Consider the following 23040-nt stretch of genomic DNA (forward strand, 5'->3'; position numbering starts at 1 on the left):
CTTAGCCTAGAGCTAGTTTGATCCAGTTACTTCTGATGACAGCAAGATAATATCCTAAACTGGGAGATTTCTCCGTTGGTAATGACAGGCATACCTCAGAGATGCTGTGGATTGAGTTCCAGACTACTGCAGTAGAGCGAGTCACATGAATTTTTTTTTATTTCCCAGTTCGTATAAAAGTTATGTTTGTACTATGTTGTGGTCTATTAAGTATACAGTAGCATTATGTCTAAAATATAATGTACATACCTCAAAAAAGAATGCTGTTGAAAAAAATGGTGCCTGCAGACTTGTTCAACACAGGGTTGCCACAAATCTTCAATTTTAAAAATGGAATTATCTGCAGACCACAATAAAATGAGATATGCCTGTATACCTTTTAAAAGGTTTTTAACAGAGTATAATATAGCAAGCATTACCAGAATATGAACTGTGATGTATGTAATCCTAATTTAACCTTACATAATTTGAATTTAACCAGAAAATAAAGGTATATGGCAGTGATTGAAAAGTAATAGAAAGCTTACCTTTTAGATGACACTGTTTAAAATCTGTTTTTAGACTGAAATGGCTTTAGTGCAAGAATTGGGTGTATCTCCAGAAAACATCATTTACATAAGTCCTTGCAAGCAAGTGTCTCAGATAAAGTATGCAGCAAAAGTTGGAGTTAATATCATGACATGTGACAATGAAGTTGAATTGAAGAAAATTGCACGTAACCACCCAAATGCCAAGTAAGTGTAAAGTTAGGTACAAGGGAATATTTTTTTACCTAGGATTTGGGGTTGTCTTTAGTCTGGGAAAGGGGGGGGCATTTATATAGAGCAGTGGTTATATATTGTAATTATTGTAACTTACTACACGGAAAATACTACTAGCATTTTTATTGGCTGCTTCTGATCCTTCATGGGCAACTAGGATGAGATAAGGATATTTTGGGATATTATGTGTAATCTTTAATTCAAGGAAGAAAATCTGGTCGGTAGAATGATCAGATTAAAGCTATGGCTATATTTTCACAATTATATTAACCATTCTAGTTATTTATCATATTAGGAACAGAATGTGTTCTGCTCAGGTTTTTTCCTTCTAACTGAGGGTTTAATCTGCCCTTAGCCTCGGTTTCTTGTCCGTTGTGTCAGTGTCTTAGGAACCTAGTCCTTAAGTTCCTTCTCTTCAAACAGGAAGTTTAACGTTTTTACTTGTACCCTACATGGGTCCCAAGATTTATTTTCCAACTAAAAACTTTACTGTTTAAAAACAAAACCTTGGGGCTTCCCTGGTGGTCCAGTGGTTAAGACTGAGCTCCCAATGCAGGGGGCATGGGTTTGATCCCTGGTTGGGGAGTATCCCACGTACCACACAGTGCAGCCAATAAATAAATAAATGTAAGTTCACCATGCTTCAAACAAAAAACAGATTTTAAGACAAAATAAATATTACCATGAACTGGTATATCAAGAGGATTCTATGTAGCCTATGCTAAAAGTATACTAGTACACAGTTTGCTTTTTAATAAGTTCCTGTGTGTTATATGTTACCAAAAATGTGTATCATGTCCATAGGTTCCTTACATTGATCATTTTCTTACTGACTTTAATGGTATTCTTTGAAAGGTATCCTATAGGTAGAATAGCTTTGCTTTTACAAATAGCAGTTTTGTACAATTGTTTTTAGTGATTTGTGGTCACTCAGAGATGGCCTGACAGTGCTGATCACTTTGTCATGGTTGTCATGGTTGGGAAGGAAACGCCAAAACAGATTTGGATCAGTAGTCGAAAAGGCTGCTGTTAAGATACAGTAAAGAAAATTTTTTCTTGTTAGATCTATTTGATTAATTGGAAGAATGGTTCTGAATAAGTGGTAGAAAGTTAGCTAGAACTTTTTTAGGAAATTGAAGCATTTAAAGCCCTGATCGTTTTTGCTGAAAGACAGTAATGGCATTGCTATTCAATTTAGTCTTTCTAGGTTGATTTATGGACTGATGGACTTCATTTGAAAGTAATGTCGTCTTTCATTACAGAGCCCAACCGACTCTTGCTGCTACAACAGAGTCTTAACTTCCTGCATTTTCCAAATTCCCATCCTTGTAAGCTTCATGCTTTAGTCCCTAATTGCTAGTTTTTTCTCTATACAGGATTGTTTTTCATTAGGTTCACTTGATTCATCCGACGCTGGATTATGGATCACTGACAACATTATCAACACACTTCCTACAATCTTCAGGCTTCACATGTGCTGATGATGATGTAAACCAACTCTGCCCCAATCATCTTCCCCTTCTCTTAGGGTCTTACTACATATTGCAACAGAAGATAGTATTGGAGGTGAAGAGGGTAACATGAAGTTTGGCACTACCCTGAAGAACTGTAGGCATCTTTTGGAATGTGCTAAGGAACTTGATGTCCAAATTATAGGAGTTAAGTGAGTAGTTGTTTTAAACTTCATTTTGTGGTGATAATCTTAGTCTTTCTGTTTACCAGTTTAGGTTTTCTTTTGTATAAACGTTAACAGATTAAATTTCTAGTTTACTATACATAGTTTTCTTAGTTTAGGAAAATAAATGTTTATACTATTTTGTACTTGTATGTACCTCCCCTTCACTTAGTAAAGGGAGAAAATAGTAAATAACAGTTCAGTTAGTAATTTGAATCACTTCTTTTTAAATTGAGTGGAAGGGTTTACTAGAATTCTGATGAATACCAAAATGGTTGTTGGACATGTCATTTCAATTTTTCTTTTTCTCATCCCAAGACTTTTTATTTTCCCCTTTTTAATGCCTCAGGGGCACTTCAAAAAATCAGTAGACTACTTTTTCCTCTCAGTTTTTATGTATGAGGAACCTGAGACCCAGAGAGTTAATGATTTGATCATAGTTTCTGAACCATGATCTGAATCAGATTTGGAGCAGTGACCGCCAGATTTTAAAATCATTCATAAAGACGGATAAAGAATCACCACTGTTAAACTTAATTCTCCCTTAGCTGACAATATTGACAGTACTTGAAAGTTTTCATATTTCAGTTTATTGTTAACACACAGGAAAATTGATTGGAGGTGTATTCTGTGAATTTTAACATTTTTGTAACCACTGCCACAATTGATACAGAAAGGACCATATTTTAATAAAATTTTTAAATTTAATTTTATTTAATTTTTGGTCTTGTAGCACAGCTTGTCAAATCTTAGTTTCCCGATAGAGTTTAAACACAGGGTTCCACTGCAGGGTCTGCAGTGGAAGGGCAGAGTCCTAACCACTGGACCACCAGGGAATTCCCTCAAATTTAAAAGTCCAAATCTTTGATAAGTATCACTATTAATGAGCAGTACTAACAATTATCAGTATTGCTCAACTGAATTAATGTTCACTTGTAGTTATTTCTCAGTAGGTAACTTTTTTTAAAAAAAAGATTGGTTTGGCTACACTGGGTCTCATTGCTGCAAGCTGGCTTTCTCTAATTCTGGAGAGCGGAGGTTACTCTGGCTTTTCTTGTGGAGTGCAAGAGATGCTTGGGCTTTAGTAGTTGCAGCTCAAGGGGTTAGTTGCTCTGTGGCATGTGGGATCTTCCCAGACCAGGGATCAGGCCTGTGTCCCCTGCGTTGGCAAGTGGATTCTTAACCACTGGACCACCAGGGACGTCCCTCAATAGATTTGTATATTTTCAGGTAAAATTGTGCATTCAAAATTGAAGATTTTGTCACCCAGTTTTATTGGGTGATCGTTACTTTTGGTAAAGTAACAATTTATTGTTATTTTACCGTATAAAAAGTGTGTCCCTATCTGATAGCTGTGAAATATAACTGATAACTTATTATTAAAAAAATTATTACCCAAACACTGCCTTTTCTAAAAGGCTGGTATTGTAACTTGGATAATTAGAGGTTCATGTTTCTAATGCTTTAAATATTGAGTAAAGTTAATGTGAATACTTTTTTGTGTGAATATGGTGAGTTAGAAAGGAACGGCCTCTAAAATTTGCTGCACCTTCAAATTTATTACTCTGTCTTTCAGATTTCATGTTTCAAGTGCTTGCAAAGAATCTCAAGTATATGTACATGCTCTATCTGATGCGCGATGTGTGTTTGACATGGCTGTAAGTTTTTCCCTTAAATTATTTTGCTTTTTAACCCAAGATGTTATTTAAGACAAATATTCAGTTGCTTTTCTACTTCTAAAGTATTCTCATCGTACTTACTTACGATATGCACATTTTAAAACATGGGTGTAGAGAGATGCAATAGTTACTTACTTGTATGTGTTTAAAGACAGTACAGACAATAGCAGGAAAATATAATGAAATAATCCACCTCTGTTAGTAGAAAGCAAGAAATTTACTAAAGGTCAGAACAGAGATTATTTACCTTCCTTAGAGGAGGTAAATAATGTGTGTGATGTCCCTGTATGCATTACAATTTGGAACAGCATTTAAAGATTTTTTTCCCCCTCATGCATCTCTAGGGAGAATTTGGCTTCACGATGAACATGTTAGACATTGGTGGAGGCTTCACAGGAACTGAATTTCAATTGGAAGAGGTAAACATTGTTCAGTGGATGGACACACTGGACTAATGTCTCATTCTTTTCTGCTTACATGGTAGATTTGTAGACTAGAGTTTTTAGAGCAGCAACTAAAGCTGTAATATTGTGTAAAATTTGTAAGAAAATGAATAGGTAGTAGAAGACCTTGGAAAAGTTTAAACTCTGTAGCATAATTGTATCATGGAAAGTGTGTTTTCAGTGCTTGATGACAAGGATTAATTCATTCATCACTTACAGAGCTTGAACTGTTTTATCCATATACACATCAGTTCGCACCTTCCTCCGGTATAGAAACTGATTAGAAATTTTGCTCCTTCATCACTAGTGATTGACTATAGAAACAATGACTTTTCAATCACTAGGAGCCATTTGCCACTGGAATTATAACTTTTTAAATTAATGTCATTCTGATGGTTAGAAAACCAACTTCAATGACGTGAAAGCCTGCTTTATTTCTAAGCTTCATAGTCGTAATTCAGCTAGTTAATTTTCCTAAAAAGTTTAATTGCTGTTAATCTCTTAATGTTGTGAATTATCTAATCCAATATTGAAACCATAATATGAGTTTTTAAATCCATAGGTTAATCATGTTATCAGCCCTTTGTTGGATGTCTACTTTCCTGAAGGATCTGGCATCAAGATAATTTCTGAACCTGGAAGCTACTTTGTGTCTTCTGCATTTACACTTGCAGTTAATATCGTTGCAAAGAAAGTTGTTGAAAATGATAAGTTTTCCTCTGGAGGTAAGTTACAAAGTTTATAGTTTTATGTTAGTAAATCCAATTAGTTTGAAGATGAGTTCATCAGATATTATCACATGTAAATATAATTTTGGACATTTGATGGGTTATGACATTATGGGTATTCTTCATCCATCTGTAGGGAGGAGCTAGGGAGCTTTTCAAAATGCCATAGCTAACATTCCACTCCATCAGACTCTTCTCGAAGCTGATGTTTAGATAGGCTTATGTTAGATAAACTTCCCCAGGTGATTGATTCCCTTTAAAAACCAGTACAATCTCATCCCTATCAAAATAAAATAATTTTCATATCTTAAAATTTATTTGTTTTGTTCAACTTTGATTATTTTTCCAGCATAGATTAGTTTGGACTGCCCTTGAACTTCTTATAAGTGGGATCATGTATATTCTTCTGTTTAAGACAGCTCAGTATAATATTTGATAGAGCATTTCGTTTTACATTTATTGCCAATTAATATTCCACTGTTGGAATGCATATACTTTGTCTCCAGTCTCCTGCCATGAATATTTGATCGTTTCCAGTTTTTGGCTATTAAGGATAAAACTACTGTTACTACGTTATTATACAGTACTACAAGTATTGTGGACATTTTTCTTAGGTGAATGATGTAAGAATAGAATTGCTGGGTCAAAAAAAAAAAAGAATTGCTGGGTCAGAGAGTAGATGTTCACAACGATTTCAAAATGGTGTTGCTGTTTTACTCCTCTGCTGGCAATGTATATATTGCAAGTTCTGATTGCTCCCGCCTTTGCTAATTTCTTTTTTTGGTCATTGCTAAATTTTATCCACTCAGTAGGTGTATGTTGTGGTATCACAGTGTAGTTTTAATTTGCATTTACCTGGTGAGTAATGATGTAGAGCAGCTTTTTTTTTTTTAATGTGTTCATTGGTTATCCTCCTTGGTGAAGTGTTCAGTATTTTAAGTTAACGGTTTTAAGTTATGTCAGTATATATCACTTTATATTTTGAAGAATGTGAAACCTATGAGTCAATTCTATAAATACTAATTCAGACTTTGATGTGCCTTTTAGCTGTTTTACTGTAAGTTTATCTTTGCCTTTCCTGTTTTTGTGTTTTGCTTTTTTTTTTACAGTAGGAAAGACCGGAAGTGATGAACCAGCCTTCATGTATTATATGAATGATGGTGTTTATGGTTCTTTTGCAAGTAAACTGTCTGAGGACTTAAATACCATTCCAGAGGTTCACAAGGCAAGTTTTATTACAATTATTATAAAACCTGCTTATTTGGCAGTTTCTGAATGGAGCTGTTATTTTTAGGATGCATCCCAGTTTAAAAATTGTATCTATTTTTGGATGTGCTGGGTCTTCTTACTGCACAGGCTTTTCTCTAGCTGTGGCAACCAGGAGCTCCTAGGCTCTAGAGCACAGGCTCCGTAGTTGTGGTGCATGGACTTAGTTGCTCTGTGCCACATGGGGTCTTCCCAGATCAGGGATCGAACCTATTTCTCCTGCGTTGGCAGGCAGTATTCCTTGCCACTGAGTCACTAGGGAAGCCCTCATCCCAATTTCAAAGAAATATTTTAGAATGGGGGAAGGTTGCTCCTTTTCGGGGGGTTTGTATTTCTCTGAGTCCTGTTAAGTCCTTTGTTCTGTAAATTGCTTCCTTAGATGGAGTTAAGGAGGAGAATCACTGCCCTTGGCTCTAGGCCTTTCTTCAGGGGCACATTTGATTTGAAATGGTGAAAAAACGAACGCTTATATCCACCTTCAAGTTCATTGCCTGCCTGAGTTAAAAGCTTAACAAAAAAAATACTTTTTTGTCCTACAGAAATACAAGGCAGATGAGCCTCTGTTTACAAGCAGCCTTTGGGGTCCATCCTGTGATGAGCTTGATCAAATTGTGGAAAACTGTCTTCTTCCTGAGCTGAATGTGGGAGATTGGCTTATCTTCGATAACATGGGAGCAGATTCTGTCCATGAACCATCTGCTTTCAATGATTTTCAGAGGCCAGCTATTTATTACATGATGTCCTACAGTGATTGGTAAGATGGATTGTTTTTTTAAAGCAGATTGGATATCTGAGGTGACAGGGTTTGCTAGTTTTAATTCTACAATGAATGCACCACTTAAAAGTAGTAACAGAATGATCTTTTAAGCGTAATTGGAAGACCAGTTAGTTTATAGTTCTTTTCATTGTCTGTTTGTTGTGTGGTTGTGTGGTCTTTGTGCTTAAACTCAGATGTCTGGATTTTTCCCTCAGGTATGAGATGCAAGACGCTGGGATCACTTCAGACACAACAATGAAGAGCTGCTTCTTTGTGCCTTCTTGCATTCAGCTGAGCCAAGAAGACAACTTTCCCACTGAAGCTTAAGCAGGCATTAACGCTTCTGTAGATCTGAAGTTGCAGGTTAATAAGCTTGTCTGGTCTACATTCCAGTGTGGAAAAAATTTAAACAATCTTATTCTGTTAATTCTCTTGGAAACAAAAACTACTAGTAATAACTATTTGGGACCAGACAAAATCAGCTCTATAATTCACTGGGGTAATTGGGAGATTAAGATAATGTATCCAGATTTAAACCTACCAGTTTGCCCTACCCCTTAAGCGTTTAAAATAAAATATGCAACAAAATGGATGACTTAGTGGAGATGGAAGCCCATTAATTGGGTTCCCCATTAAACCGTTTACATACAAGTACACAGTTTTTATACTAAGGATTCGTGTTTAAAAGTCTTGTAAAGTTAATGTCTTTCACCCAGATATATCAACTGTCAGTGGAAGACCAGTGTGACTTCATTAGATACGTTTAGTGTATTTAGAATGTGTAAATTTGTGCTTTGAACTGTAGTTTAATAAATGTAAAATTGCATCATAGTATTTGTTGTATTTGACCTAATGTAACCTTGTATGATTGCAATAAAATTTTGTGTAGATTTTACTGTTTTTTCAGGCTAAAATTTTGGGAAAGGGGCTAGCTAGCAAAGGTAGTTTTGAAATAGATGTGTATCTGGGCTGTTTCGAAGGTTATTTTCCTTTATAGCCCATTTAAGTTTAGTTTGGCTTAGTACATTTTTCAGTTATTTAATTAGTAATTTAAGTAAAATGTTTGGTAAATCATTGTTGTGATGTTCAGATTCATTATGGAGAGTTGATGTGCAGTAAGCATGATGTTTAACAATTTTAACACCAAAAATGTTAATCCTGCATAAACCAATTGTAATAATTAATAGGTGTTTCTGTATAGATAGAATGCATAGAGTACCTTAGTAAATCTTTGAATCGCAAATCTTTTGGCTGCAATGGAAGATTCTATTAAATACTTGGAATAAACTTTGGGGAGGGAAATGCAGAATACTCTGCTGCGCACTAAATCTTAAAGAAGGGCTACATCTATATCCAGAAACCTGACGCTCCTTTGCACGGAATATTATTTAAATTCAGAGCTGTGAGGGGATGGGGTGAAGCACACCTATTTTCAGTTTCTCGATTGCAGTGATTTCAAATTAGGGTTTGTTTTGTTCACTTAGTTTCCTGTTCTTTCCCATTTGTTCAGCAGCTTAGTGTAATTAGTTTTCATGCTTTTCATACTAAAATTTTATGGTGATTGGGGAAGTGAGTTAGAGTCACTAACCTGACAGTTGTGCCAGGAATTTGCGTTGTTCATGGCTAGTATATTAGTAATCCTAGATCTCAGAATCACAATAGTAATAAAGTAAACAACAGGGGTCATTTTTTCCTAACTTATTCTATGTTCAGATGTGGAATTTCTGTCTCCCAAGAGGAAATGTGACTTCACTTTGGTGCCAATGGACAGAAAATTCTGCGTGTGCTACATAGGAGAAGTTTGGGATGCACTTAATAGCTGGTTTTTACACCTTGATTTCAAGGTGAAAAGAAATTGATCATGAATCTAATAAATTTCAATCTCTTAAACCAGTAGGTGCTTAATATTTTTGATTTGATTAATTCCCATTTGAATTTTATGGGTTCTATTAATTGAAAAAGGACTCCAGTCCGCTGTCATCTAATTACCCTTGGAATTTTCCAAGGTATAATGTGGGGTTTTATGCAAAATTCCAAGCTACCATGCAACTTTTTTTAACTGTAATGAGGAGGAGGAATTGCTCCTAACCTTCTTTACATGTTGTGCTTTTTGGTTCAGAAATGCCAAATCTTTTAAGAGATGGTACAACTTTGGGTCCTTGGCTTGACTATACAACTTTGAGCTTCGTGGCATGTCAGTTTTGCCGTATTTCAAGGAGAGCTATTCTGTGTATAACAGCTCAGAGTTGCAAGTACCACATGTGAACGATATGGTAACTTTAAAAAATGTTTGTGTTGTATTTGAAGACTGTTTGCCATAAATCTAAAGTTTGATCTTAATGTATTTCAATTTGGTATGCTAAAAAAAGTACTGAATTAATGTAAGTCTTTTTTTTTTAAAAATCAATATTGTAAGTTCAGAATTTAACTGAAAATATAAAACCCAAATGATTTCTATATAGTAAATTGAACTGTAAAGGTAACTTGTGTGTGATTCTGAATACACAGATAAAATGTTTTTAATTCCTCCTTATGTTTTAGTTTTGCTTTGGCTTTTGTTGCGAAAGAGTTGAAATTTTACTTACCAGCTTTGTGTACATTGACTTGCAAGCATTCTTTCAAAATCTTACTTTATTACATAATAACAAATTGAATCTGGTAAAATGATTCTGGGTATTACATATGGAATACTAAAGACTTTGATAATATATATATATTATCATATATATATATGGTCACAAAGATTTTTCTAGGGTCACTTTTTTTAGACATTAATTCACCAGCTTCCTAACAGTTTTTAGACTTAAATAGTTCTGTATAAATTAAGCTAGGGATTCCTTCTGAGTAAGATGGGCACTGATATCAGTGAATGCAAATTTAGATTTAAAAAGTCACACCAGTTCTCTTTTTGTCCCTTTCTGGGGAGTTACTCTCAATTTCCTTGTGGTAATTAACAGGTAGGTAACTTGACCAGTAATATAGTGAAGAATGCTTGCTTAATTGGTTTGGGAGAGTGAAAGAAAAAGTTTCTTAGTAATTTTCTATATTCAAGTTGTGAATAAATCCTGCAAATACTTTACTTTAATCCCTGCCTCACCCATCCTGAAGTAGGAATAGAAGTATGGTGTACAGTGTCGGCACTTGCAGGCTTTTGTGGGAACAAACCTGGTTTACAGTTAACAAACCACAACTAGTTGTAGTCTAGCTTTTGCTGGAGGCTGATCTCTACCTACTTAAAGGAATAAGCTCCCAGCTTTTGTATGATGCTTGGAGCAGGTAAGCACCATCTGACTGCTTAATTCCTTGAGCTGTATGGCTTCAGTTTCAAAAGCAGTTCCATTTTAATGATCTTTCAAATCCCAATTCTACCATACTACTGCTCATGCCTGTCAAAACCCTGTGCAAGTGATGGCTTAGTGAGAAATTTAGCACTGGGTCAGTTAGGAGAAATCGGAAAGTTAATCCACAGTTGACTAACAGATGAAGGGATAATGCACTGGCAATAGAAAAGGAGTTGCACAAGAGTGCAAGAGAAGATCCTCTGGTGAACTAGCAGGATTTGGCTTTGATTAAGTTTAGTCCCAGAGTCTAGTTAAAGCTTTTCCTAAATGACAGTGCCAGACTCCATCCCGTGCCTGTGCCTGCAACCCTGTCCCACTTAGTCTTTAGCAACAGTATGCCGAGGAAGGGGGGACACAAAATTGAGCTGAAATTCAGAAAATTTTTAATTCTCTGGATTTCACTGATTTCCTCATCTATTTTCTTGTTTCTTAAATTACTTTCTGTGAGATTTTCTCGGCTCCATATTCCAAGTCTATTTTTTAACCTCTGAAATTTTTACAAGCTAATGGCCTCCAAGAAAGTTTTTCATAAGTTCCTCTCTAACCCAGTCCTAGATAGTCTTTTTGTCTCTGTTTTTGGATTGGACTGTATGTTTTCATCATTAGAGGCATTCAGATGTGTAGTAACCCTTCTGAGTGGGGACTAAAAAGCTAACAGGAACCTCTGAGCACGTGTGTGGCTTGTCAACTCAATGTGCTGTGTCCTAGTGGAGCTGTTGGGAAACCTCTTAGGTCACCCTGAAGTCTTTGCCCATTTTCAGTGACTACTTTTCATATCCCCTCCTGGAGGAGTAATGGGCCATCTGCCAGCATTCAAGAAGACAAGTGGGGTCGAAAGGGTTGGGTTTCCGTATTGAGTGTGCAGTTAGGGGACTACCCCTGCCCTTAGCAGTGCTCCATGTCTGTTATTCCAGAGGCCTGTGTGCCCTCTTGAGACAAGGAGTCTCCAGTCCTGATGAATGAGTGGGCTCTTCTTGCCCAGCTGTGCAGCGCAGAGAAAGGGATCTGGAAATTGAATGCTTAGACTTGCAGACCATCATTTTGCTCCTGCCTCCAGATGGATCTGCTGCCAGTTTCTCTGCAGTGTTTTGGAATTTGAGGGGTTTTTTTTTGGGGGGGGGGTGTCTCAACCCCCTGCCACCTCCCACCCTGCCCCTGGTTTGGGATCCCAGTTCCTGCAGTTGCTGAATCATTAACTAATCTGTGTACTTTCCAACTTCATCTTCTCATGTCTCCATCCTTGTTTTTGCCTTAGTTCAGGAATAAACCTGTTTGACGTCACCATTGTAAACATGTCTCAATATATTCTACATGCATAGACATAGTCAAATTAGGAGACCTTTTAAATTTGGGGAGATTAAACTATCCATCTGCTCATGGAGCTAAATTTGGGGGGTGGCTTAAAGTTTCATACTAATTTCTGCATTTATTTAAAATTCTTTTAAGCTTACTGAGGTGCTTTTAACTTATAATTTGTGCAACATACAGTCACACGCTCAGCTTTTATTGCCCAACCACTGTTAATGCACTTAGGCAATTACCTTGTATGACTGCTCAGCAATGCCCCTCAGCTCTAGTTACTTCTGTGACTTACATTTTACCCTCTTCCTGGTCTCTCTTACTGTTCTCAACAGGAATAAAGAAAGCAAGGGTGTTTTTGAAGTTTGGCTTCCTCTGATTCTACAAGAATACACGTAAAGAGCTTGCTGGGAGAGGGAGGAGAACTTTAGTGTTGCCCAAAAGAAAAGCATCATATTGAAATGTTTCTTAAAAATTGGTTTAGCTAACATTTCCTTCATGTTCTCCCAGTTGGAACTGGGTTTAGAGTATTTTAGGTTGGTATCGGGGAGGGGGTGTAAAACTTCATTTGAGAGCATACGAAAAGTTCACATTGTAGAAAACACTGCCCAAGTGGCGCAATGCTACCGTCCCCGCCCCCCCCCCCCCCTTATGTACAGTCAGTTTTGCTAGAACTTCGCATGCGCTTGCCTAAAAACCTTTACGCTGTGAGATCAGTGTAAAGACGGGTAATACGAGGTTGGGAGTGCTCACGCTGTCAGTGAAGCAGTACAGTATTGATGGTAACCACTTTTAAATGGCTGTACAGTTGTACACATGTTAAATACACAGATACTACAACCACTGTATCACTACCTTGAAAAACACGCATGTTTTATGGACATGGAAGGGTTGCAGCTTGTGGATTGTGAAGGGGTGGGGATGTGTTAGTTGCTCAGTCGTGTCCAACTCCTTGCAATCCCATGGATTGTAGCCTCTGTTGATGGAATTCTCCAGACAAGAATACTGGAGTGGGTTGCCATTCCCTTCTCCAGGGGGTCTTCCTGACCCAGGGATTGAACCAGCGGCTCATGTCTCCTGCATTGGCAGGAGGGTTCTTTACCACTAGCACTATCTGGGAAGTGGTGGGAGAGGTTATCTGAAATTGGAAGGTTGTGCCACCAGAAGCAAAGAGAAACTGGAGAGCCTCTTGATGAAAGTGAAAGAGGAGAGTGAAAAAGTTAGCTTAAAACTCAACATTCAAAACACTAAGATCATGGCATCCGCTCCCATCACTTCATGGCAAATAGATGGGGAAACGATAGAAACCATGACAGACTTTATTTTCTTGGGCTCCAAAATTATTGCAGATGGTGACTGCAGCCATGAAACTAAAAGATGCTTGGTTCTTGAAAGAAAAGCTATGACCAACCTAGACAGCACATTAAAAAGAGACATTACTTTGTCAACAAAGGTCCATAGCAGTCAAAGCTATGGTTTTTGCAGTGGTCATGTATGGATGTGAGAGTTGGACCATAAAGAAGACTGAGCCCCGAAGAATTGGTACTTTGAACTGTGGTGTTGGAGAAGACTCTTGAGAGTCCCTTGGACTGCAAGGAGATCAAACCAGTCAATCCTAAAGGAAATCAGTCCTGGATGTTCATTGGAAGACTGATGCTGAAGCTGAAGCTCCAACACTTTGGCCACTTGATGAGAACTGACTCATTGGAAAAGACCCTGATGCTGGGAAGGATTGAAGGCAGGAGGAGAGGATGAGACAGGATGAGATGGATGGTATCACTAACTCGATGACATGAGTTTGAGCAGACTCCGAAGTGGTGATGGACAGGGAAGCCTGGCGTGCTGTAGTCCAAAGAGTTGTAGCGTGGGGTCACAAAGAGTTGGGCACAACTGAGCAACTACACTGAACTGAACTGAACCACCAGTTGATGGGTGGGTGTAGCTTGTTGCACCCTTGGTGAACTGAGGTAACTGGTCCATATGTGAGGAGTGTGTATTTTGCATATTTGTATATTAAAAACCACAAAGTTCATGTTACCTTAACGTTGATCCCCAGTGAACCAGTCACCCTGGAACAAGCAGTTTCAAAACTGACTTCCTGCACGCTGTTGGGAATAGGTTTGAAGACTGTATCAATAATAAAGGATTATGCTAGAGTCTTCACTATTGCAAGCCCACTTGAATGAGAGCGGTTTGATGGCAATTAAGCAAAAACACAGGACACAGTGGAATTAAAAGCCTACCTAAGCCATTTATTTAAGGGCCAGCATCTCTGCAGCCTCATGATACTTCTATGTGACACACAAATAAGGGGTTCAAAGGGTCCTAGAAACATTTTCCTCTAATTTCTTCATTTCACATTTGCAGAAATGGAGACCCAGATAGGTTAAGGAATTTGCCCCCCAGTTTTACAATGAGGATGTATCAGAGCAGGGATTTGAGCCTAAGACTGGACAAACCTGTGTCATTGTCTTAGGTTGGGTTCCCTGGACACAGATGGAAACAGAGCTGTGTGCAGGTTGATTGGAAGTGCTCCTAGGACATGGGAAGCAGGAGTGGGCAAAGAGGGCAAGCTGTGCTGTAGTTCCAGCGGAGGCCTTAGCTGATCTTCCGTGGGGCTCGGGAGCTGGGATGGCCCTTCAGAACTGGACCAAACGGAGAACCGGGGGCTGGGACCTGGTATCCCAGGATTAGCCAGTCATTGGCTACAAAGCTGCACCTGGGGAAGAGACGGAACCTTGGGCAAGCAGTTCCCCTCAGAGGTGAACAGTGCTGTGAGCCAGTTCCCAGTGAGGAATGCAGCCCTGAGCCTTCAGCAGGCTGGTAGCGGGGATGGGTCCACTGGCCCTCAGAGCTTCTTGGCAGAGTTTCTACTGTACTCAGTCATTAGAATAAAACAACTATATCATGTTCAGTATTTATTTAAGAAGATCAGAACCACAAATTCTGCTAAGTTGTGTATCAGGGACTTCCCTGGTTGGCCCGTGGTTAAGACTCCAGGCTTCCATTGCAGGGGGCTGGGTTTGATCCCTGGTCAGGGAACTGAGATCCCACACTGCTGTGTGGTGCAGCCAAAAAAAAAGTGTATCCATTTACTAGGGCTGCTGTAACAAAGTACCACAAACTAGGGGGGCTTAAGCAACAGAAATTCATTGTCTCACAGTTTGGGAAGTCCCAGATCAAGGTAGTTCCTTCTGAAGCCTGTGAGGAAAGAAAGGGTCTCTTCTAAGCCTCTCTCCTTGGCGTGTAGACCGCCGTCTTCATGTGGACATGGCCTTCTCCCTGTATGTATGAGTCTGTCTCCACACTTCCCTTTTTTATGGGGACACAAGGCATACTGGATTAGGGTACTCCCTAATGACTTCAGATGAAATTTCATCATGTCTGTAATGATCCTATTTCCAGAGAGGTTCACATCCCTTGGTCCTGGGGATTAGGCCTTCAACATGTGAATTTAGAGGAACACAACCTATAACAACTGATATGTATTGTAGCTATTTGGAACCAGGCACTAGCTTGACCCTTGACCCCTGGCTTGATTGCCCTGTGGGCACCCCTCCCCCGCCCCGCCCACCTCATTCCCCTACAGTAGCCGCTGCTTCCTTCTGCCCCCTCCCTTTCCTCACTTAGCACATTTTCAAACTTTCCCGCTTTCTTTATCTTCCCTTTTCCCTACAAGGTTAAGGGATTTGGTGGGGTTTTTTTTTTCCTATTATTTAAAAATTCTTATAAACTAAAAAAAAAAAAATCTGACCAAAAAAACCACCTGAAAACTCTCCAGCAGAAACCACTGCTTTTACTTTCCTGCGGCACTGCCTTCTAGATACCTGCGTTCATTTCAAATTCCCACCCCTCTTCTCCTTGTGGGAGAAGTTTGTCCATCTTGGACACACTGTCCAGCATTTTACTTCTGCCACTTCCAATCATCTTGAACTTTTTATCTCTAACAGTACAGAGAACAGGCCTCAGGTCCTGCAGGGGCACCATGACTCTGGAGGGGAACATCCGGGGAGACTGTCTTGAGGTCAGTTCACCCCTCCGGTGAGACTTCGGGGGCACCTGCAATGCCTAGAAAGGGTAGATTCAAAGGGATATGAAGACTTTGCCACCCTCCAGATGGTTCTCTCGGGGACGTGAGTCTGAGGTCAGGCCTGGCTCAGAGGACACCTGGAGGTGTAAGAGCATGTCCAAGAAGTAGCTTCTTCAACCCAAATGAGCCTCCTCCACCTCCTTTTTTGTAATGGCCCCATCAAGTGGCACGTGGGATCTTAGTTCCCTGACCAGGGATCAAACCCATGCCCCACACAGCATGACCCAGAAAATCCGCAGCGCCAAACTGCCTCAAGGTTGCGGCAGGGCCCAGAGGCAGCCTGAGACCGAGATCTGGAGCCTTGCCTCCTCTCTTTGACCTGAACTATTACATGGCTTCTACCAGTTGATCTGCTACCAGCGTCTCCTCCTTGAGCCACCATCCTTATGGCTGCAGGGTGAGCTTCTGAAACTGGTCTGATTCAATCACTCATCTGCTTTACAGTCAGTCGTCTCCGCAGTCCCGTCTGGGACCTGTGCTTTCTAGGCCCTGGTCAGCCTTCAAACAGACAGTGCTATCTTGCTACACATCCCGTGAGATCCCACAGCGCTTCTCAGCGTGGCTCCTTCATGCCGTGGCCAGGGGTGAGTATAACTTTATCATTCATTCGTTCATTTGCTTGTTCGTTCTCCAACAAATTTTTGATATTTCGAGGCCAGGAACTATTCCAGCATCGGGGTGGCAATAAACAAAATACCCCCAAGCCCTAGCCTGGATTGAAAGTGTCTTTCAATGGGGACTTGATCCAGGAGGTGTCCTAGAGCCTTTCAACTCAGGTCTGAATTCTGAGAGTGAGGCCAGCCCCCACGTGATCTTCAGGCCTGCTACAGTAAGTGGTCTGACCCTCCAGGGCACCCCATATCTCTCATCCAGCATGCGGGGCTGGGCAGGAGTCCACAACTGTGTAATATTCACACAACTACACACCAAGCAACCGCAGGTGGCTCAGCGCTGCACAGCTCCCCAACTCTCTGCTGCTTTCTCCTCCAGCCTGTGACCATGAAACAGAGCTTTGTTTCTGCTTGCTGGTCTTGCCTACTGCCTGACTCAGAGTTCATGAGGCTGTAGTCAAGCCTAGTGGTTAAGAACATGGACTTGAGGCGTCCTAACTCCGTTTCTACCACTTACCAGCTGTGTGACCCTGGACGAGTTATTTAACCTCTCTGATTCTCAGTTACCTCTTCCATACTTTGATGTAAAACAAATTGCACTCAAACTCTGAGCTCCATGTCTTCACCTATAAAAAACAGATTATAAGATTCAGTGAGCTTTTACCTTTAAGGTAAAAGACACTTGCTCCTTGGAAGAAAAGTTATGACCAACTTAGACAGCATATTAAAACCCAGAGACATTACTTTGCCAACAAAGGTCTGTCTAGCCAAGGCTATGGTTTTTCCAGTGGTCATGTATGGATGTGAGAGTTGGACTATAAAGAAAGCTGAGCGCCGAAGAATTGATGCTTTTGAACTGTGGTGCTGGAGAAGACTCTTGAGAGTCCCTTGGACTGCAGGGAGATCCAACCAGTCCTTCCTAAAGGAAATCAGTCTTGAATATTCGTTGGAAAGACTGATGCTGAAGCTGAAACTCCAATACTTTGGCCACCTGATGTGAAGAGCTGACTCATTTGAAAAGACCCTGATGCTGGGAAGATTGAGGGCAGGAGGAGAAGGGGATGACAGAGGATGAGATAGTTGGAGGGCATCACCGACTCAATGGACATGAGTTTGAGTAAACTCTGGAAGTTGGTGATGGACAGGGAGGCCTGGCGTGCTGCTGCTGTCCATGGTGTCACAAAGAGTCAGACACGACTGAGCGACTGGACTGAACTGAACTTTTACCTTTAAAGTACTTAGAAAAGTGCTCAGCATGTGGCAAAGTTTAAGCATGTGTTTGCCATTGTGTCTCCTGGGTTCCTGCTTGTTGATCTCCCTGGGGCTCAGAAACCTCTCACTCCTGATGACTCCTGGATAAGATGTTTTGGTAATGGAGACTGCCTGGAATTACTGATGACTCTACCTTCTTCCAAAAATTATTTGAAATATCCTTCATATAAAATAGAAACTAGAGGGGCTTCCCTGGCCGTCCAGTGGTTAAGAATCCACCTGTCAATGCAGGGGACACGTGTTCAATCCCTGATTGGGGAAGATTCCACAGGCCAGGGGGCAACTGGGTCTATGTGCCACAATTACTGAGCCCATGCTCTAGAGCCTGTCTCTGCAACCAGAAGCCTGAGCACTACAGCTAGAGAGTAGCTCCCTCTTGCTGTAACTAGATAAAGCCCATGCACAGCAATGAAGACCCTGCACAGCCAAAAAAACAAGCTATCATATGGCAAAACCTGTGAAACCACTTTAAATAAATAAACAACTTTAGATAAAGCAGAGGTAAGGTTAATCCAGAAGTGGTCACCGCTTTTGGTCCTGCTAAGGTTTGACCCCACTTTGTCTCTTAGGTTCCCAGCTGCTGCTGCTGCTGCTGCTGCTGCTGCTGCTGCTGCTGCTGCTGCCAAGTCGCTTCAGTCATGTCCGACTCTGTGCGACCCCACAGACGGCAGCCCACCAGGCTCCTCTGTCCATGGGATTTTCCAGGCAAGAGTACTGGAGTGGGGTGCCATTGCCTTCTCCTAGGTTCCTAGCAGCCAGGGTTAAAAGGGAAACACTTTAAATTCAAATTTTAGAACTGTTTAACAAAATTCAAAGCATCCATAGGATATGAGTGAGGCTTTCTTTCCACAGTGTAGAGCACAACGCCAGGGCCCATTAAGCCCAAAATGTTTTTTTTTTTTTTCTAGCAAGGGCCCAGATGCAGGTGGCTGGCCTTCCGTGTTGGTGGGAACCTAGCCGGCTTCTTACGCAGCAGCCACTCAAGGGCTCAGGGGTTGGGCGGCAATGGCTGCTCTTCCCACTAGATGGCGCTCGTGGACCATTATTGCTCGCAGCGCCTCGACGTTGTAGCAAGCAGTTTTTCCGTTTTCTTAGCCGATTTCACGTGGTTATTAAATTCGTCTGTTCTATCATGTTTCTGAAGTCACACAAACCTCCTCCTCTCTGTCCTTTGTACTGTCACAGTGGGTTTTGAGGTTCGAGGGGTGGGAGCCAGGAGGAAGAGAGGATTCTTCCTCACTTTCCCTCCCTTCCTCCATCCACCCACCCTCATTAGCATGAGCTTTTGCCACCGCAAATCCCAAACAAAGTACAGGTTTGCAGTTACCATGACAACTGCTGGAGCTGCGCCCACTAACAAGTTACCATGACAACTCTTAGACCAAGGGGGAACCCTTGTTCTTGGGCTGAGACAATACAACCAAAGGCTGGAACATCTGGATGCTCAAGAAATGTGGTTCTTAACATTTAGAATGCGGCGTTTTCCTTCAAGTTGGGGTCTCAGGCCCACCAATGACATGCCTATGTCACACAAAGCCAAGTTAACTCAGTCTGATGCATACAAGAAACCCACACACCAGGCAAGCCATTGGAGCCTCTCGGTCTTTGAGGTCAGGGTGGGTTTTTGTAGGACCAAGTGGTTGAGGTCAGCTGGAAAAACAGGGAATGATTCGGGCTGGCTGGTGGGTTAGGAGATAAGGGACTGTTGATTGGTTCAGGTTCAAAGAAGGAATCTACTTTACTTTGGTGAACCTTCCCTGTGTGGCTATGGCTTCGCTAGATCCATGGGTCAGTTGTTAGGACTTAAAAAGATCTTGAAGGCAGTCAGTTAGCTGGTTTCTCAGTCTGCCATCTTCCAATAGCGCTTAAAGACATGGGTGTATCTTTTTCATATTCCCAGAGTGTGGCACATACCAGAAGCTCTCTGAAGGGTAGGAGAAGGAACTCACAAACACGCCCTTCCTTTTTGTGTTTCCGGTTCTTCCTCCTGGGCTTGTCCCACGATGGGTGAGCAGACAGGGAAGTGGATTCATGGAACACACGAATTCACTGAGGCACTTACTTACTTTATGCCAGGCACTGGGCTAGGTACTGGGAACACCGTGATGGGCAAACCAAACAGGACTGTGTCCTGACGGAATCAACATAAGACTACACAAAAGAGCCTCAGCTTTGAGGGAGCAGCATTGATGCTAAAGAGCATATGATGGGGAACATGGCTTGGTCAGATTTCCTGGGGAAATGATAGTTGCAGTGAGATGTGAATGAACAGTGAACCTACCTCTTGACATAGGTAAAGAGATGGAGGGAGAATGTTCCAGACAAGGGGAACAGCAAGTACAAAAGTCCAGGAGATGGCAATTCACAGACTAAGGAAGAAGGCCAGTTTCCCTGGAGGGCAGAGCCTCAGAGCACAAGCATGGTGCAGGGCAGGGCCAGCCCAAGCAGGGCTCTGCCGGCCTTTTTATGGATTTCTATTTTTATCCTAAGAAATAGGGAGGTGGCATTACTGTTTTTATAGCTAGGGGTGGGGTATGTTTTAGAGACATCAAATGATTTGGCAGAAATCCTAAGTGAAGCAGCCATGAATCCTGGAGCTGCTCCTGGGGGTGTGCATAAAGTAACTGACTTTGTGTTTCAAAGGGATTTGGCTTCATTCTGGAGAAGGGACCTGAGGGAGGGCAAGAATGGACAGTGGCAGCTTGATGAGACTCTGGCATTGGGACCAGATGGGGGTGGTGCAGTGGAGGGCTGTTTCAGAGGTAGATGGGCACAGAGCTGGATAAGGACGAGGGGATGGAAGACGCACTACGCCTCCAGCTTGTGTGACGGCATGATGGGCTTGGTCACTGACACGTGGGTCCCCAGAGAAGAGGACCAGGTTTTGAGGGGAGGATTGTGAGTGTGGTCTTGGACATGTGGCATTTGAGGCGACTCTGGGGTGGGGATAACAGTAGGAGGCTGGGTCTTCAGTCTGGAGCTCAGAGAGAGGCCCAGCTCAGAGGCCACATATGGTCTGCCTACGTGATAACAGCACAACCGGCAACTGTTAACTGATGAATGTCTCGGTTCCCATGCCCTTCTGGGGACATCACTGTTGTGACCTTTTGGTCATAGTAGTACTTTAGGGGGGTGGGGGAGTTTGGGGGGAATTTGGCTCTCTTCCAGAATCCCCAGGCAGGGTCCACTGGGACCAGTGTACCCCTGAAAGTGAATCCAGGAAGAAACCAAGGCACCCACACAAGTGGTGACACCGTTGGTTTGAAGGTGGCCGCTTGGAGAAGCAGGTGTGACCATACCCAAAGGTCTAACCCAACCAGATTTTACCCTTTCACATAGCACCCCATGTTCACTCACATCGCATCAGCTGGCCCCTCAGTTATCTGAGGTTACTGAGGTGACTAGTGGTAAAGAACCTGCCTGCCAATGCAGGAGTCATAAGAGGCACGGGTTCAATCCCTGGGTTGGGAAGACCCCCTGGAGAAGGGCATGGCAACCCACTCCAGTATTCTTGCCTGGAGAACCCCATGGACAGAGGTGCTGGTTGGCCTACAGTCCATGGTGTGACAAAGACTCGGATATGACTGAAGTGACTGAGTGTGCGCGTGCGCACACACATACTGAGCATGCAGTGTGTAAGAGACTGAGGTAAATGAGAAAACACAAGCTCACAGCAGAGACTCACATCTCCAAATGCTTGTGTCCAAGATTTCAGTGCAGTCTCTTCAAATTCAAAATGTTCTGGAAACTCACAAGTTTTTTGTTTAGTTTGGTGTAAACTCATTTGGCCTCATAACCTGACAGAAGGGACGTGAAGATGTTTATAGTCTTTATTTACCCTTTTTGCTGTAGGAATGTGGTGTGTTTGATTACAGGGTGTTGTTCCAGAGCCCACAGCTAGTGGTGGAGGTGGTGGGGTTACCTTATACTTACTCGGTGAAAAATCTAAATTCCAAACACATTCCTTCAGATTCTAGAAGGGGGCTGGCTAGTGAACCATTTTATCATCAATCTTTTACTACTCAGGGGAGTATACAAGAAAACATAAGCATGCTAAAAATGAAGATCCTGAAAGTGTGAAAAACATAATCTCATGTTGGTAGAAACAACAATTGTTTATTGAGCACCCGGAACACTGCTAAACAACTTCCTAGACACTGAGGAGGGTACAGTAAACAACACAACCCCTATATGTTCACAAAACTGACAAAACTGTATTTTTAAAATTCTATAAAGGATGTGCACACAGATTAGCAGATAGAAGGCTCTGAAAGGGCGGACAGTAAAATTTCAAGAGCGTTTATTGATCCAGGCAATATGAGTAACATTTTTTTTCTCCTCCACGTTTCCAAATTTTCCTCCAGTGCTCAGGACTCGTTTTTTAATTATTATTATTTTTTTAAGAGAATCAGTTCAGTTCAGTCGCTCAGTCATGTTCGACTCTGCAACCCCATGGACTGCAACACGCCAGGCCTCCCTGCGCATCACCAACTCCGGAGTTTACCCAAACTCATGTCCAACGAGTCGGTGATGCCATCCAACCGCCTCATTCTCTGTCGTCCCATTCTCCTCCTGCCCTCAATCTTTCCCAGCATCAGGGTTTTTTCCAATGAGTCAGCTCTACGCATCAGGTGGCCAAAGTACTGGAGTTTCGGCTTCAACATCAGTCCTTCCAATGAATATTCAAGGCTGATTTCCTTTAGGATGGACTGGTTGGATCTCCTTGCAGTCCAAGAGTCTTCTCCAACAACACAGTTCAAAAGCATCAATTCTTCGGCGCTCAGCTTTCTTTGTAGTCCATTCTCTTTAACAGAATGGTGATCTTTAACTAACCAGCAATATCAATGAACTAGACCAGATCCGTCTTCCCCCTCCGCAGTCGCCGCGGCGTAGCTGTAGATTCGGGCAGGAGGCTCAGTGCAGTTCTACAGCGCAGCAGTAGAGGGCGCCGCGCCCGCGGAGCTCCGGGCGGGGCCGCGGCCGCGCTTTCCTCCCCAGCAACACCGGCCCGCGCGCCGCTCCGGAGGCGCGGCCTCCTGGCATCCCCCGCCGGGCCTCTCCCTCGCCCCGCCTCCCGCCCCAGCCGGGCGGCGGCCTCGCCGCGGCGACCTCGCCTGC

General features: G+C 41.9%; 1 protein-coding gene across 2 annotated transcripts in view; it reads left to right on the forward strand.

The window, feature by feature from the left end:
• The window catches only part of AZIN1 (antizyme inhibitor 1), a 29427-nt gene extending 20875 nt beyond the window's left edge, over positions 1–8552 (forward strand). The window contains exons 5-12 of one of the 2 annotated variants that reach the window (XM_052651436.1): positions 562–734; positions 2290–2424; positions 4013–4094; positions 4460–4534; positions 5121–5283; positions 6396–6511; positions 7092–7306; positions 7525–8552. In XM_052651436.1, the coding sequence (XP_052507396.1) occupies positions 562–734; positions 2290–2424; positions 4013–4094; positions 4460–4534; positions 5121–5283; positions 6396–6511; positions 7092–7306; positions 7525–7636 (1071 nt within the window). In that variant the 3' untranslated portion in view covers positions 7637–8552. The remainder of the gene's footprint in view (positions 1–561; positions 735–2289; positions 2425–4012; positions 4095–4459; positions 4535–5120; positions 5284–6395; positions 6512–7091; positions 7307–7524) is intronic. The other variant, XM_052651437.1, reaches the window with a different exon arrangement.
• The last annotated feature ends 14488 nt before the right edge of the window (positions 8553–23040 follow it).

The sequence above is a fragment of the Budorcas taxicolor genome, chromosome 14 (assembly GCF_023091745.1).
Source record: "Budorcas taxicolor isolate Tak-1 chromosome 14, Takin1.1, whole genome shotgun sequence".
NCBI classification, from domain to species: Eukaryota; Metazoa; Chordata; class Mammalia; order Artiodactyla; family Bovidae; genus Budorcas; species Budorcas taxicolor.